At 36.9% G+C, this 14,353-nt stretch overlaps 1 protein-coding gene across 1 annotated transcript in view; it reads right to left on the bottom strand.

Moving 5' to 3' along the window:
- Window positions 1–7,051: 7,051 nt before the first annotated feature.
- Window positions 7,052–14,353, bottom strand: part of sh3gl2 (SH3-domain GRB2-like 2) — a 53,832-nt gene continuing 46,530 nt past the window's right edge. Inside the window, exons 3-9 of the mRNA XM_015392646.1 lie at window positions 13,475–13,547; window positions 13,249–13,392; window positions 12,630–12,763; window positions 12,367–12,525; window positions 11,162–11,265; window positions 10,954–11,084; window positions 7,052–8,400 (exon numbers count right to left, since the gene is read on the bottom strand). Coding sequence (XP_015248132.1) covers window positions 8,204–8,400; window positions 10,954–11,084; window positions 11,162–11,265; window positions 12,367–12,525; window positions 12,630–12,763; window positions 13,249–13,392; window positions 13,475–13,547 — 942 coding nt within the window. The 3' untranslated portion in view covers window positions 7,052–8,203. The remainder of the gene's footprint in view (window positions 8,401–10,953; window positions 11,085–11,161; window positions 11,266–12,366; window positions 12,526–12,629; window positions 12,764–13,248; window positions 13,393–13,474; window positions 13,548–14,353) is intronic.

Raw genomic sequence — 14,353 nt, 5'->3', positions numbered from 1 at the left:
AAAGTCGCCATAAAAATAAGTAGTAAAGTAAAGTAAAAATATCAGAAAAATCTACTTGAGTACAGTAACGAAGTATTTGTACTTCATTACTTCCCATCTCTGCAAATAGGGCACTGATACCATTTTGAGAGCCAAAAGTTTATTCAACTATTGTCACCAATTCCGGGTAGGCAATAAAAAGTTCTACTGGATTCAGTTTTCGTTGTCTTTTTCCTGCTTCACAAAGGTAGGCAGCAGCTTGACAAAGCCAATGATGGCAATTATTTTACATCCAAGTAGTATGCAGTTCTTCAAATATACACACACACATCAATTTCAAACACATGGTATCGGTATCGGCCGATACTGCATAGCCAGGTATCGGTATTGGGACCAAAAAAATGGCATTGTCGCAACACTGATTATTTTGCCACCTTATATTCACTTATTTTGGTCCCTCAAATAGAGGTAACAAATAAAACCTCACAATACGTTTGGGCCTACCAGGTGAGACCGGCGTGCCCCCCCACCATCAGAGCCAGCTCACCACCAGGTAGTAGGTTTGAACCTTATCCGTTGAATCAATGGAGACACATTACACACTATTGCGGTTTTAGATCTTTATTGTCATATCACTGTAGATCATCTTCACAACAAGCAGTAATACATACAGTGGTCTTAGAGTATATCATTGTCCAATATGAGGAGAGCAACAGTTAGAATCACAGCTATGGTTTTTTCCCCACATACCGACCCCCACCCACAGGCCCCTGAATAGAACCACCTCCTCTCCTCCTCTACATCACAAACCAATGTGATTACAACTATCAAAATATGCCACAGGTGCCTGACAAATGAACAGGACTCTGGAATAAATAAATCAATAAATAACCAAAATAATATATACAATACTAAATAAATAGTAATGAGTGTATATACATTTACATACACACAAGTAGCTGACCAAAGGACAGCAGGTTCCACAAGCATAGAGCTAGTTTTTATTTCCTTTTTAATGCAGCTCCAAGGCGTAGAGCTTTTTAATGCAACACAGCCACAGGTCAGACCAAGGCCACATTATTATGCCTCGGATGTCAGAGTGCAAACATTTTTGTGAAGCAGATTGAGCAACTTCAGTGGTTTTTAGGCCTATTTGGATCAACAGGCCAATAATGGTAAAGCTTAGGTTATTCATGTAAAAGTAGGTAGAAAAATATTCCAACAGTGTTGTTTTATCGTTGTATTCTTAATTTTACACAAAAATGTTTATTCTTTTTTAAACCCAATGCTGCAGATTCACCTACTGAACCGGAATTACGCATTTGAGTTTGTTTATATGTGGGTCCTCCCTTCAAAATAAAAGGGACAAGGCTAATTCTTCTGTCTCCCATTGGTGGTTTAAAGTGTTATTTCAAAGTTCATTCAGAAAAAAAACAACCAAACATACCCTAAGGAGAAAAACTTGGCTTATAGAGAAGGCAATATTTATAACCAATCAGGTTAAAAAAACTCTAATATGGCTGAAACATGTGGTGAGAGATCCAACAGTCCAATTGGACTCATGAGGGTTTAAAATCTTTAAAAAAAAAACTCATAAAGCAGGATAAGTTTTGTTCTCAAAACAATTAAAAAAAGGAGAAATACATTGGTGTTGGGTTACATCACAACAAACATTCATCTTAATCCATGATGGCAACTATGAGTAAAACCCAGTTTATTTTGAAGTAATGATGTTTTTAAACTGAACCCTTTCAGAGACATTAATTTAAAAACCTAAACAACTGGCTTAAAAAAAAAAAAAAACTCAAATATGTTTTTAATATCCTGAAAATAGATTCAACAAGATCCTAAAATGTTTTTACAAGATCTCCTGCAAATCCAGCAGGTCCTGCATCAATTCCTGAATTCATTAAGATTGTGTTTTGTTACATCTAAAAAAGTATTGACAGGGTTCCCAGAACTTTTCATAGAATCTCCAAAGTTTTCCCCACTACCAACAATACAATGCCCATCAATGGGAGTGCATGCATGTATCGTCTTCTCTGTGTCATGGATCATCACCTGCTCTCAAAATGACTAGCACATGTACAAAAACATACAAAACAAAGAACATTGCAACTTGTTTGTAACATCCATATCGCATGAGTTGCAGTAGCACCAATGATCCACTTCCACAGTTTGTTTGACAGTGATGAGACAAATAGTTATTCATTTGAGTTTAATTACAAAATGAATCGATGTGGACAAAGAACCCATTAGGGATAACCGTACAACTCTATGTGTTGTGTTCTGTGGAAAAGATTATGAGCTAATAAATCCCTCTTTACTTTTTCTAGATTTTATGAAAAATCTGTGAAGTTTGACAAAACTCTTAATTTAAAAAGCATTTTGATATAACAAGACAACTTTGGGTTTTGCAGAACCTCCGTGGATCTCACAAAAACAAGTCAGGATCTTGTCAAAGTATGCCTTCGTCCTTTTTTTTTCTTCCTATGGCTCTTATAGGGGCTCAGAGTTTCAAAGCCAAAGTAGATTTGTGTCATAACGATGGCTGTGTCTGAACACCCGCCATAATCGCTATATAGGGCACTATTACCCCATTTACACTACCCTTGGTAAACCGTGCCGAGACCGGTCCGAGCTCAGTAAGGGAGATAACTTATTGTGTGTAAATGGAAAGCAAACTGAACTGAGCTAGAAACAACCGAACTGCGCTAACTGCAGACCAGTTCCAGAGGTGGGCTCAGCTCGGTTTTTCCCTGGCTCGGTTCTCTGATAACAAGAGCGCATGAGCAGAACGCGTCATCTCCGTCTGGCTGCACAGCCCGATTCACACTCCATTCCAGTAGTTGGCGCTAATGCTCCTCCGGAAGTTGCTTGCCAACCAACACAAAACAGAAGAACATCAACAACTATAAACATCCCCGAAAGGTTGCCGCCTTCACCTGACCCTCCGCAAAAACCGAAGTACAGCAATAATAATCAAGCATAACTTCCTGAATGTGACGGGCGCTGCCATTTTGATTTGCTTGATTCCCTCCTTCTTCTTCATGTGTTTTATGGCGGTTGGCAAACAACTTTTGGTGCATTACCGCCACCAACTGCTTGATTGCCTCCTTCAATACTGGCAGTAATACCACAGTTCGTCACTAGGAGGCGAGGAACCGAGATAGAGTGACGTGTAAACGGTCGTCAGAACCAAGCTCCGCCTGGTTAACTGATCCGAGCTCAGATCGGGCTCGGCATGGATCGGTTTTTCAAGGGAAGTGTAAATGGGGTATATATAACGGTTAAACCATTTTAGATGAGTGACCATTATGTCTAGTAGATGAAAAAGTCGTGGATTTGAAATTTCCTACAATGCACCTTGAAAAGTGATAGCCATCGATGGTCACTATACACGCAGGTATGTCCCATGATTCTTCATGGGATTTGTTGTCGCAGCGACAAATAAAGATGGTGCAGGCATCGTGCGGGGAGGCGGAGTTTGTGACTAACCGGGAACGAAAAGTAGTGATCATCTGTCCGAACGGTCAGTTAACTGAGTTCATTATAAAGTTAATCATACATAGTAATTGAGGAATTTAGTGATTAGGGGGAATGTTTGGACACAGGCGATGTCTTTATTCATAAGAAAGAAAGGCTGGTACTGATTATCTCTAAGAAAAGGCTAACTTCAACAAAGCTACCGTAATACAATAAAGCAGAGTAAGACTTCCTCAAATCTGACCTCACCATCTAAAGTTTTGTCGTTTAAGATCGCTGAGCTTTTCTCCTTGGTTATAAAATTTTGATGTTCATCACAAACGAGTGTTTTAACTCTGATTTTTCTGCTTACAACTGAAGAAAATTTGAGATAAAAGCTCTGCTTGTAGGTTTGGTTTTTAGTGCTACCTTTGATCCTTCAGCCCACAGACTGCTTAAACTGAGCAGAGGCAACTAAAGTCGCCGAGGTCTGACACTTGGTGAATAGTGGACACGGAGAATAACACTGTACAAGTCCCTCATTGAGGTTAGAATACATGTCGCCTGAGAGGGCAAATCAGCAAGGATGGAAAAACAGAAACGGACAAACACAGGGAGAAATTAAAGTAGACGTTACACAAAGACAGTAAAGTCATAAAGCACTTCATTGAATAAACCGGAATGTTTTTGAAAGAAAGCACAAATGGGCTTAAATACTAAAAAAAATAAACCACCAGCGAGCGATGAAAAAAACAAATGTTTCTGAGCAAATTTACGATAAAATTTGGTGTGACACATATCCCATTAGTAGTTGCTTTTGGGAAGTCATCCTGGACAGAACACATTAAGCAATTCAGGTACATGCAGCTCAAACTTTCCAAAGACAGACCCAAAAAATTTGATTCTTAGACACATAAGTTCACAAAATAAATAGAATTAAAAAAAACAATGCAAACACTGAACATACATTGTGCTCCAGACCCTAATCTTCAAACATCCTAGAAACAGTTAAAAGGAGAAACTAGAATATGGCGGAAACGATTATTAGCGTTATTTTGGTGTAGCATGTGCTTAGATGGCTAGCTAGACAAGCTAGTCAGAGATTAGAGATAGCTAGCTAGCTAGGCGATAGATAACTTCTGACGTTCATATTGAAACATTACATTTTATTGTTGCATCATAATTTATTGCCATGGTGTTTATTGTTTCTTTGACCGTGGTCAGTTAGCTTCACTTTCGCACTATTAGCATTTCTAGCTAAAATCCGTTATTTTTCAACTGCCTCAAATTTCACTATCATTCTAACAAATATTATACAATTTTTTTTTCCCCTCACATAATTTGTCCAATTCTAATGGCTTCTAGTAAATAACTGTGATTGTTGATTCTGTGATATATTACAAAGCTGTCAAACAATGCAAATATCATGAAAACAAAGAAACAGTTATCAGTGTTACTCATTATGTTTGTAGAAACTAATGGAAATTACAAACAAATACTTAAGGAAATTTTTTAATGTAGAGACGATTTGTTAAATCTGACTGCTTAAAAACTCAACAAAATAAGATGTTATAACATGATCTATTCTAAGTCTATAGTTTCCAATAAGAAATCCAAATTTTGTAATTTGATTTTATACAGATTTTTAGAATAGCTACTTAACTGGATTTAGCTAGAAAATGTGCGACAAAAGCAAGCAGTGCTTGAAAATTAAGCCTTTCCATTCGACAGTCTAACCCAAGCAATTTCTTTTTTCTTTGTTTAATGTTATATTTAATGTGAGGTATTTAGTATTTAGCTATTTTATACTGATGAGTACTCTGCTCAACACTGCGTCATTAAAGCACAAATATACGAGCATGATGCTAACAGTAGTGTGATTAGCCGCTCTTTATACAGTTAGCATTAGCTTTACCAGCACAGATTCCTGCTAGTGTTTTTCTTTGAAAGAAATTGTAATCAAAATAGAATATTTTACTTCAAAGTAAGGCAGTTTTAAGTATTATACTCATGAAATCACGTTTAATGTAAAATTGAAGCTGTTTTAAGTCCAGTACATTGATACAAGAAGAAGCGAAAGAATTAGCGCACTGGTTTTGTTTTTGCTAGCAAAACCCCTAGAAATGTAAAAATGTCTTGATTGTTGTCGATCCCAGACTTTCAATCTATAGTTTGTTCCTCATCAGTATAGGAATTTAATAGGCTCCTGGAAAGGATACCAACTTTAAATTTCCAGATGTGTTTTAAAAAACAAGCTAGATTAATGTCAAAATCCATAGAGCTAACTTTTTCAATAATGCCAATATATGGGCTAATTTTTTTTTCTTAAAATATTTATCTTTCACTGTATTAATAACTTCTTCATAAACTACCGCATTACTGAAAAGCTATATTCAACTGGTACTATAAAATATTTTTCCTACAGTTGTGTGTGTTAAAATTACACATATCTATAGTAATAAACAAAAACAAAACCAGTAATGGTTGTACTGTACCAGTCCTAATGTTTTGTTTGTTGTGTACTCCAACTAGAACAAGCATGGACTATAGGTATTATTTCGTAATTGTAGAACCAACACAAATTTCTAACAGCACCATAGAGGTTCTACAATTTGCATCACTTTTGAAGAAATCTGGTGGATCTAGAAAGTTTCTGTAAAATATATTCTATATTATAACAAACCAAGAGACGCCTTATAATAGGAGACTTTGTTTTTTGGCCCAAATACAGATAAAATTTTTTGACCCATACCATCAATAACCATAAACAGAGCATAGTTCAAGCCAAGTCTGGTTCTTGTAAACAAACTAGCTTCATTTAAGGTAATCTCCACCATTGGAAATGTCTCAGCAGATGTATAAAAGAATGGCAATAATGGCTCTAGTAGGGAAACTGGTCACTGTATCAAACTGTACTGAAATATGGCTTTAATTACTTTTTTTTTTGTCAAACTCAGCCAGAATTATGAGTAGCTGTGTTTCTATTTACCAACAACTTGCACAAATTATAATTGGAAAGCACGTTAATTTTGAAACACTTTTTCGACAAAAAAAAGTTAATACACTTCATTAAGGTGGATTTTTTAGTTGCATCGAAATTCTTATATTTTGCAAAACTGCGATGCAAACAGTTTTTAAATATGCGAGTCATGTAAACTGCAGCTGGACTTTACTGCCTTGGAGTTTGCAGGATAATGCCATTCTGTTTAGACTTATGGTGTAAACAAACATATTCCTGCACAATTTTAACTGCGTTTGTTATTTAATTTTAATATCGCAATTGCGATACTTTGCATTTCAAATTGGTGGAATATCGACATATTTTTGCGCACATTTGTAATAGAATTGCAGCTAGTTGCATTATTTAGATTACGCTCATTCACATAAATCCTTCTAATCCGGGACTCCAAAATTTAATCCAAGCTAGAGTCAATTCGTGACAAGAAGTCAATTTATTACGCGGTAAAGGTGTGTTCATGCTACTCAGTGTATTTCCAAAAAATAGTATGAATGGAAAAAAATTACTTTCTAAAAACAAGCTTTTGGTGGGATTACTGATAAAAAATAATTTCTGCAGATGATAAAACTTTCCTTCTTCCTTTGTTTCCTACTTTAAAGTTGTGTTTAAACTGAATGCATGTCGGAACAGCGTAACGTAAGCTTTGTAACAGCAAACATTGTTAGAAGTTTCAGTGAATTAGTCTTGCATGCAAAAAGCAAGGAACAAGACAAAGCTGCAAGCACCTCCACATATGACACACCCACAAATGTGAACCAGAGAGGACAGAAAAACCAAACCTATCTTTACCTTAGTGCATATCCTTCTCCAAAGCTGTTGAATATCATTACTTTGGAGTAAACCCCAGGATTTTCCTCTCTTTAACTGCTCCAGCATATTTCTCTTTTCATTTTAAACCTCTGCTAAAGTTAACGCCTGAAGACAGAAAAGCTCAAAATGAGAGATTTCAAGGTCGTATTCATCCTGGATCTAATGCAGCTTTATCCCTGCTACATACTCCTCAAAGCACAATGTCTAATCGCCTAAACCTTTGACGTGGCTGATCCATGCATGCAACCACTGAACTGAAAATCTACGCAAGTAAGGCAGAGTTACTGTAGTTACAAGAGGAGCTAGAACCAAGAGGATGTACAGCTCTGACTCATCTCTATAGCAGTGCCAGTAGGGTGGAGAGAAAGATAGAAAGACAGACAGAGGAACAACTGTGGTTGTTGCTGTAGAAAAGCACAAGAAGGTAAGCAAAGGTAGAAAATGCAGGGAAACCTCAAGAGAAACCAAGCGGAGAGGAGAAACAAGGTAAAAGGTAAAACTGATGAGCAGGAATTTGTGCTGGCTTCATCATAGCGGAGTACTAACAGGTAAGAACACACATTCAGACATGCACATACATATTACACTGTGACTTCACTGCAAGTCTCAAAAAGCCTTGTTGGTGTCCGTTGCTGCCAGGCTAAGCACCACACTTTAACAGACCAACAGCTCTTCGTCGTCTCGTCTCTTCCTGTCCTCCTCCAATGCACCGCTCACGCTATAATCCTCCCCATCTCTCTCTTTTTTTTTTCCAAAAGTCTCGTGTTGTCCAGCGCCTCTCTCGTTGCAGTCCGTTTAGTGAAAGCAGAATTGCACAGAAGCACAGAAGAAGTAGAAGGAGGGCGTGGTTTGTCGTTTTTCTGCAAGTACAGGCTGTTTCACGGGTGTCTGGATCGGTCGAGAGGGACGGAACGGGCTGCTGACTGGAAACTAGTGGGGCAGCGGGACCAGGATATCCACGTAGTTGATGGGGAAGAAGCCCGACTGGCCGTTGATCATGCCCTCGTACCAGTTCTCGTCGATCTGATTGGTCAGAGTGATGATGTCGCCCTCCTTGAAGCCCAGCTCGCCCTCGTTCTCTGGCTCGAAGTCGTAGAGTGCTCGACAGCAGGGCTGGTCCATCGGTGCTAAGGTCAAAAAAACAGGAGCTGATTAATGAGCCGCTGATCAATCAGACCAATCAGACAGAGAACAACACATAGATGTTACAAAATCCAGCTTTCACATATTATTTTATCAAAATCTAGAACAAATGATGTCTGTCTTATCAGGTTTTGGGGCGACTGGGATAACAAAAAGGAAAGACACAAAGTTTAAATGATGAAAACTTTAGGTAATAGAAATGCACCTTATTAAAGTTTATATCTAGCTAGCTAAATTAGCTCTATTTATGCAAGTTATGGTACAAAGGCCAAGTTTGCATCTTGTTTTCATTTAAAACCTTTACTGCTTAATTAATCTTAGTCCAAATGCAATAGCAGTAAAAAAGATTAGAGTTTTTAAAATGTATTTAGATGTGTTATACTGTCTAACTGACAAAATTTTAAAATCATTAAGTTGTAATGATGACCAGTCCTTCAATTCTTACTCCTTCTTCATTCATAAAGGAAATTATATAAATATCTGTTTAATTAGATGTTGTTTGGATCATTTTGACGTAGAAAAAGCTGCTTAAAGGTTTAAAAACTACTGTTTCTACAGTCAAAGTTTTGTAATGGTTAGACAGAGAAGCTCCCTGAATGGAGCATAAACTATTTCAGCCTTAAACTTTAATTAATGTAGGAACAAATTCAGCAAACAAAGGAGAAAACCAATCATCAGTGTCAGGTAGAGGCCACAGCAGTCACCTCTAATGCTTCTTGCTATTCTGTGCACACCAGGGGTCTGCAACCTTTAAAATAAGCATTTTCCCCTGAGTCCAGCTAATATAAAGGCAATCTGATCATCAAATATAACAATGCTTCCTGATAAAAGACACTTTATTGTTAAACATCTGCTATAGGAAATACGTTTGTTCTTTAAAAAAACAAACATCTTATTTATATTTTTAGGTTTTACAATTCAGGAAGAACAAGCTGCTTTTAGGAAATGTGGAAAGCTGTGTAAAACAAAACTGTTTCCAAACCTGTAATGAGTAAAAAAAAATATGTTTAAACATATTATTGTTTTTTTTTTTAAATATCACTTTGCTGTGGAAATTCAATGCAATTATTGTTTCAAAAACTGCTAATGGATCTTAAACTGCCACATGTCATTATACCATATTCAAAACTATTACCTGGTTCATTTTTATATGTGATGCACTGTAAATGGCCTTGAGATGACATGTGCTGTGAATTTGCACTATATAAATAAACTGAATTGAATTGCATGAAGAGCCATTGTTGAAGTTAAAAAAAGACCAGGGTTGCAGACGCCTGTTTTACACCCTTACATTCCTCTCTGCTTGTATTTTCAGAGAGATTCTTTTATTTTGAAGGTCCGGAAAGTAAAAGAACATATCTTTGGTTGCAATGATATTTTTTATGTGAAAGTGTTATAAAAACTAGATCTTAGAAAGAAAAAAACTTCTGACTTTTTCACAGGAGATGAAGCCTGTTGGGCTTTGAATAAATCTTACAGATCATTCATCTTTTTCAATGTTTTGAAGTGAAATCATTCTAAGGGAGCTCTAGTTTACTCCAATAATTCAAAAAGCCAATCATACAGATATATAAATTATTTACTTTAATAACAGAAAGTTGTCTTATAATAATTTTTCTTCTATTTGTTTCTACACTTGAGCTTGTGATTTGGTATTTTTGTATTTATCTTTGTTTTTCATTTTTCTGCTCAGTTATTACAAGTCAAATTGGATTATTTTGTTTTGAAGTCTGCCTTGTCAGATTATATCTATAAAAGAGATTACATATATTAAAATGTATTGGAAATAAACTTGAGCTCTCACCATGAGATAAATAGGGAAATAAATACGGCCGCATTTTAAGGTAATATTGCAAAATGGATGGAAATATCTTTAGTAAAATACATATTTTTTGCTATTGCCAAAAATATTAATAAGCAGCTCAGGTTTAATTAAATGAAACAGTTTCAGTCTGCCCCCTGCTGTCAGAAACTAGTACATGCAGCGTTTTTTCCAATTTTGGTCAATTTTAACTATGATTTTTAATATAACTGAACTTTAGTGATCTCAGATTAGAGAAATTTACCTCTGCATTAACCCATCCCCTTGGGGAGCAGTGGGCTGCCATTGTGCGGCGCCCGGGGAGCAGTGTGGGGTTGAAGGGTCTTGCTCAGAGAGCTAGAGTGGCAGTCTGTGGGAGTGGAGCTCAAACTACCAACCTCAGGATTCCATGCTCTATGCCCTAACCACTAGGCCACCCTCCCCATAAATAAAAGATTGCCACTCGGTGGCAAATTCACTATTTTGTTAAAAGTGATAGAAAATCAATGAAAATGTATAACTGTTTAAAAAAAATGATTTTATTTCTGTTTAAATTGTAATTTAACCCTGTGAATCCACAGAGGTACCATAGCAGGTACCTCTGGTGTTTACTATAAAACATCCCTCCTTCACCACTGTTTACCAAATGTTCCTTGTTGAGCTTTTCTGCGACTGATTTGGGGTTGGCCTAAAGCTGCATAATACCACAGCAGATGGATATATTTCCCTCTCCTACCTGGTGATTTTCCTGGAGACTTGGCTGAGAGAATCCCGCCATTGTGGCTCTCGCTGGGGGGCAGAAGCTCCAGGGTCATTTTGGGCTTCGGGGTGTACTCCTTCCTGGGTTTACTGGACACCTCTTTTATCCTGAAGAACAAAAACAGTTAAGTTGATGTATCCTTCCTGGCTTATTTCTGTTCTGAGGTAGGAGGACGGATCGATACCTGTCCTCCATCTTGCTGGAGAGCTGTTGGAGGATTTCTGAAGAGCGGCTGTGGTATTCCAACTGGGCCTGGACCAGTGCTGCCAGCTGGCTCACCTGCTCTATCTGCAGCACACACACACACACACACACAGGCTGTTATTGCTCTCAAGCTGGGCCTGAGGCTGGTTTGGTAGCACAGAGCAAACAGGCTTTTGTTTCCTCACTGCTCCAGTAAAAAAATACAGATCTGGATAGAAATGTGGAGCCGACAGAAAATGAGGCCTTTGACAAATAAACACATTTAAAATGTCTAAAATGGTTTTAGTTGTTGAGGATTTTGAGTTTTCTTTCAGATTCAAGGTTATTATTCTTATTTATCAAAACACTTTCTGTACTTTTAATGGAAAATTGTGCTGAGAGGAATCATCTAAAAGGTTTAGTTCTCCTAAAAAAAGGTCTTTTAGGGTAACACCTCATTCATTCCTGCTTAATTAAAAATAATTTGGCATAAAAAGGCAAGTTTCCATTAAATTTTCAAACATCTCCAACAGAAATTGTGCTTAAATCCTTAAAAATATCTCATCTGTTGATCTCAGTGTGATTAAAAATGACCAGAAATGATTAAAATGCAGCAGGAAGTGATGAAAAAAGAAAGTAAAATATTAAAAAACAATAAGAATGATAGAAAACATATAAAAATATCTAATAAAAAGTTACTGTAATACCTTAAATAAATATAATCTGTGAAAAATCTGTACAATTAAGTATAGATACTTACCGGTAAACAATGTGAAAGTTAATAAGGTACAAATAATTTGAAATTATTGAAGTAAATGGAAAATGGAAATAAAACAAAAACACATGATTTTGTTATGTTACTAATGTTGTTACTAATTATTTGACCAAACAAAAAGAAAAACTCGGGCAACAATAAAACTTAAATAGAATACATAAGGAAAATGTTTAAAAATTGTAAACAATATTAGTAAAAGGAAGTGAAAATATTCTGAAAATAGGTCTACATAAGTACATTTCCCCCCATTTTATTAGACTTTTATTCGTTCAAATAGAGTTGAACCTTTATTTATAGGGGGAGTCGCCTTAAAACTAATTTATATCGAATCCTAAACCTTTAAATTTATTTGAATCTTCCTATAAATGAGGATTTAATCAATTTGAGCAGAGATCTCAGTAATTCCTATGAGTAGCTGCCATTTCTCTTACGTCGCTCTCCAGCAGGTTGAACATGCTCTGCTCAGCGATCTCTTTGCTCTCGTCAAACTTCTCCAGCGCCTGTTTGATCTCGTCATCCTGCACTTTCCCCTGACGTTTCTTCTTGTAGTCGAAGTCCAGGCGACGGCCCTCCATCTTCTTCAGATGATGCTGCGAGGGCGGAGCAGATTTCAGATGCAAGTCTAAGATGATACCCAGAACTGGGAAGATCCTTCTTCTTCGGTAATGGAGCCTCTTTGCAGACGTCGACTCACCTGGATCTCCTTCAGATCTTTGTCGTGGAGGTTCTGCAGCGGGTCGATGAAGTTCTGTTTGACCTCCATGTCCAGAGCATCTTTCACCTCCCCGAGCTCCTTCATGGCCTCGCCGGCGTCGATCAGCGCCAGTCCTGAAGGAAACAGAAAATGTACGATTACAGTTGGACTCCTCAGTTTACAGGGATGTTCTTCTTGAAGTGTTTTGGTTTATTGACCATAAAAGGCCTGTAGGGGGCGACACAGAGCTCTCTGAGGGTTCATCATTTCTCTCATCACTGCATGTCTCATGGAAATCTAAACATGGAAATCTAAATAAAAAAGCTTTAATGCTTTAATTCATCATGTTTAGTCTCAAATCTATTAGTGCAACATTTAGTTCATGCTAGAACGGACAATAAAGCTTTTATTTTGAAAGAATACTGGAGAGAACTGAAGTAAATATGTTATTATTCAACCGCTGATCTTTTTAATAAAAAGTTCCCAAGCTTAAAAAGACATTAGGGTAGAAACTTATCCTTTTTTGAGACTTTTTAAGGCCTTTAATAAAACAAGCTGTGCTTCTCACGCTCAAATAAAAAACACCTCAGCTTTGCATCAACAGGAAGTTCCAACTTACCAAAGCAGGACTCCTCGCCCAAGTCCCGCCCGAACCTCAGCATGGCGTCTCCCAAAATGCTCTCAGCCTGCGGGTAACCGGGCCCCTTTTCCTGCCCGCGGATCTTTGACATGGTGTTGATCATACTCAGCTTGGCTCTGGATGCTGAAAGCGAGCAGAGCGTATGGTCATCAGCACAGACAGCCATGTTTTTATCCTGCAGCAGCTATAGGAGTTTTATTTATACCTGGGTTTGGCTGGAGGTACTCTGTGGTTTTGGTCATGATGTCCAGCACTGCTCTGCTGGTGATGTCCACCTTCTGCAGGAGCCAACGAGTCAGAAACAGGTAAACGCATCATAGGTTAGAACAAAGAGCAATAACACTGCTGAGATAAAACCTTCACAGAATTAAAAAAAAGAGTGAATCTTAATCAGAACAGCAAAAAAAAAAAACGTTCTCCTTTTATTTCAGTCTATTCATATATTATTAGCCAGGGGGAACATATTGTGTCCCTGTTGTGTACACTGGAAAAATGTTCTAGAAATAAGTAAAAAAATATCTTAAATTAAGTGTATTTATCCTTCATTTGAGTAGGTAAGTGAGATAGTTTGCCAATGGAGTATTTTTACTCTTAAAATAAGATAATTAGATAATATGCACTTAAAAGAAGACAATACAATTGTGTTTTCTTACTTTAAGTGTAAATAGTCTGGTTCCATTGGCGAAATGTCTCTTTTACCTCCTCAATCCAAGAACAGATGCACTTATTTTAAGAAAAAATTACATATCCAGATTAAATTTTTTTTCAGTGTAAATATATATATGCATTTTTCATTTATATGTTTACCAATTGTTTTCTTCCAAAGGCCTCAGTTAAAGCCAGCTGAAGCCAAAGAGCATCTTTTGTTGAGTTTTTATAATCAATTATGCAGAAAAGTTCATAAATAAATGTTTTAAATAAAAAAAAAAAAGTCAAAAAGCCTTTATTGTCATCATATTCTGCAACGGATACAATGAGATTTTGGGACTTCCATATCAGCTACCGTAAAATAAATAAAAATGAAAAAATAAAAAAAATATATTAATATATTAAAAGGAAAAGGAAATGTAGTGTAATAATGAGT

The sequence above is a fragment of the Cyprinodon variegatus genome, unplaced genomic scaffold (assembly GCF_000732505.1).
Source record: "Cyprinodon variegatus isolate N-32 unplaced genomic scaffold, C_variegatus-1.0 Scaffold600, whole genome shotgun sequence".
Classification (NCBI taxonomy): Eukaryota; Metazoa; Chordata; class Actinopteri; order Cyprinodontiformes; family Cyprinodontidae; genus Cyprinodon; species Cyprinodon variegatus.
The sequence above is the reverse complement of the archived record's forward strand: the minus strand, read 5'-3'. Positions and strand labels throughout refer to the sequence as shown.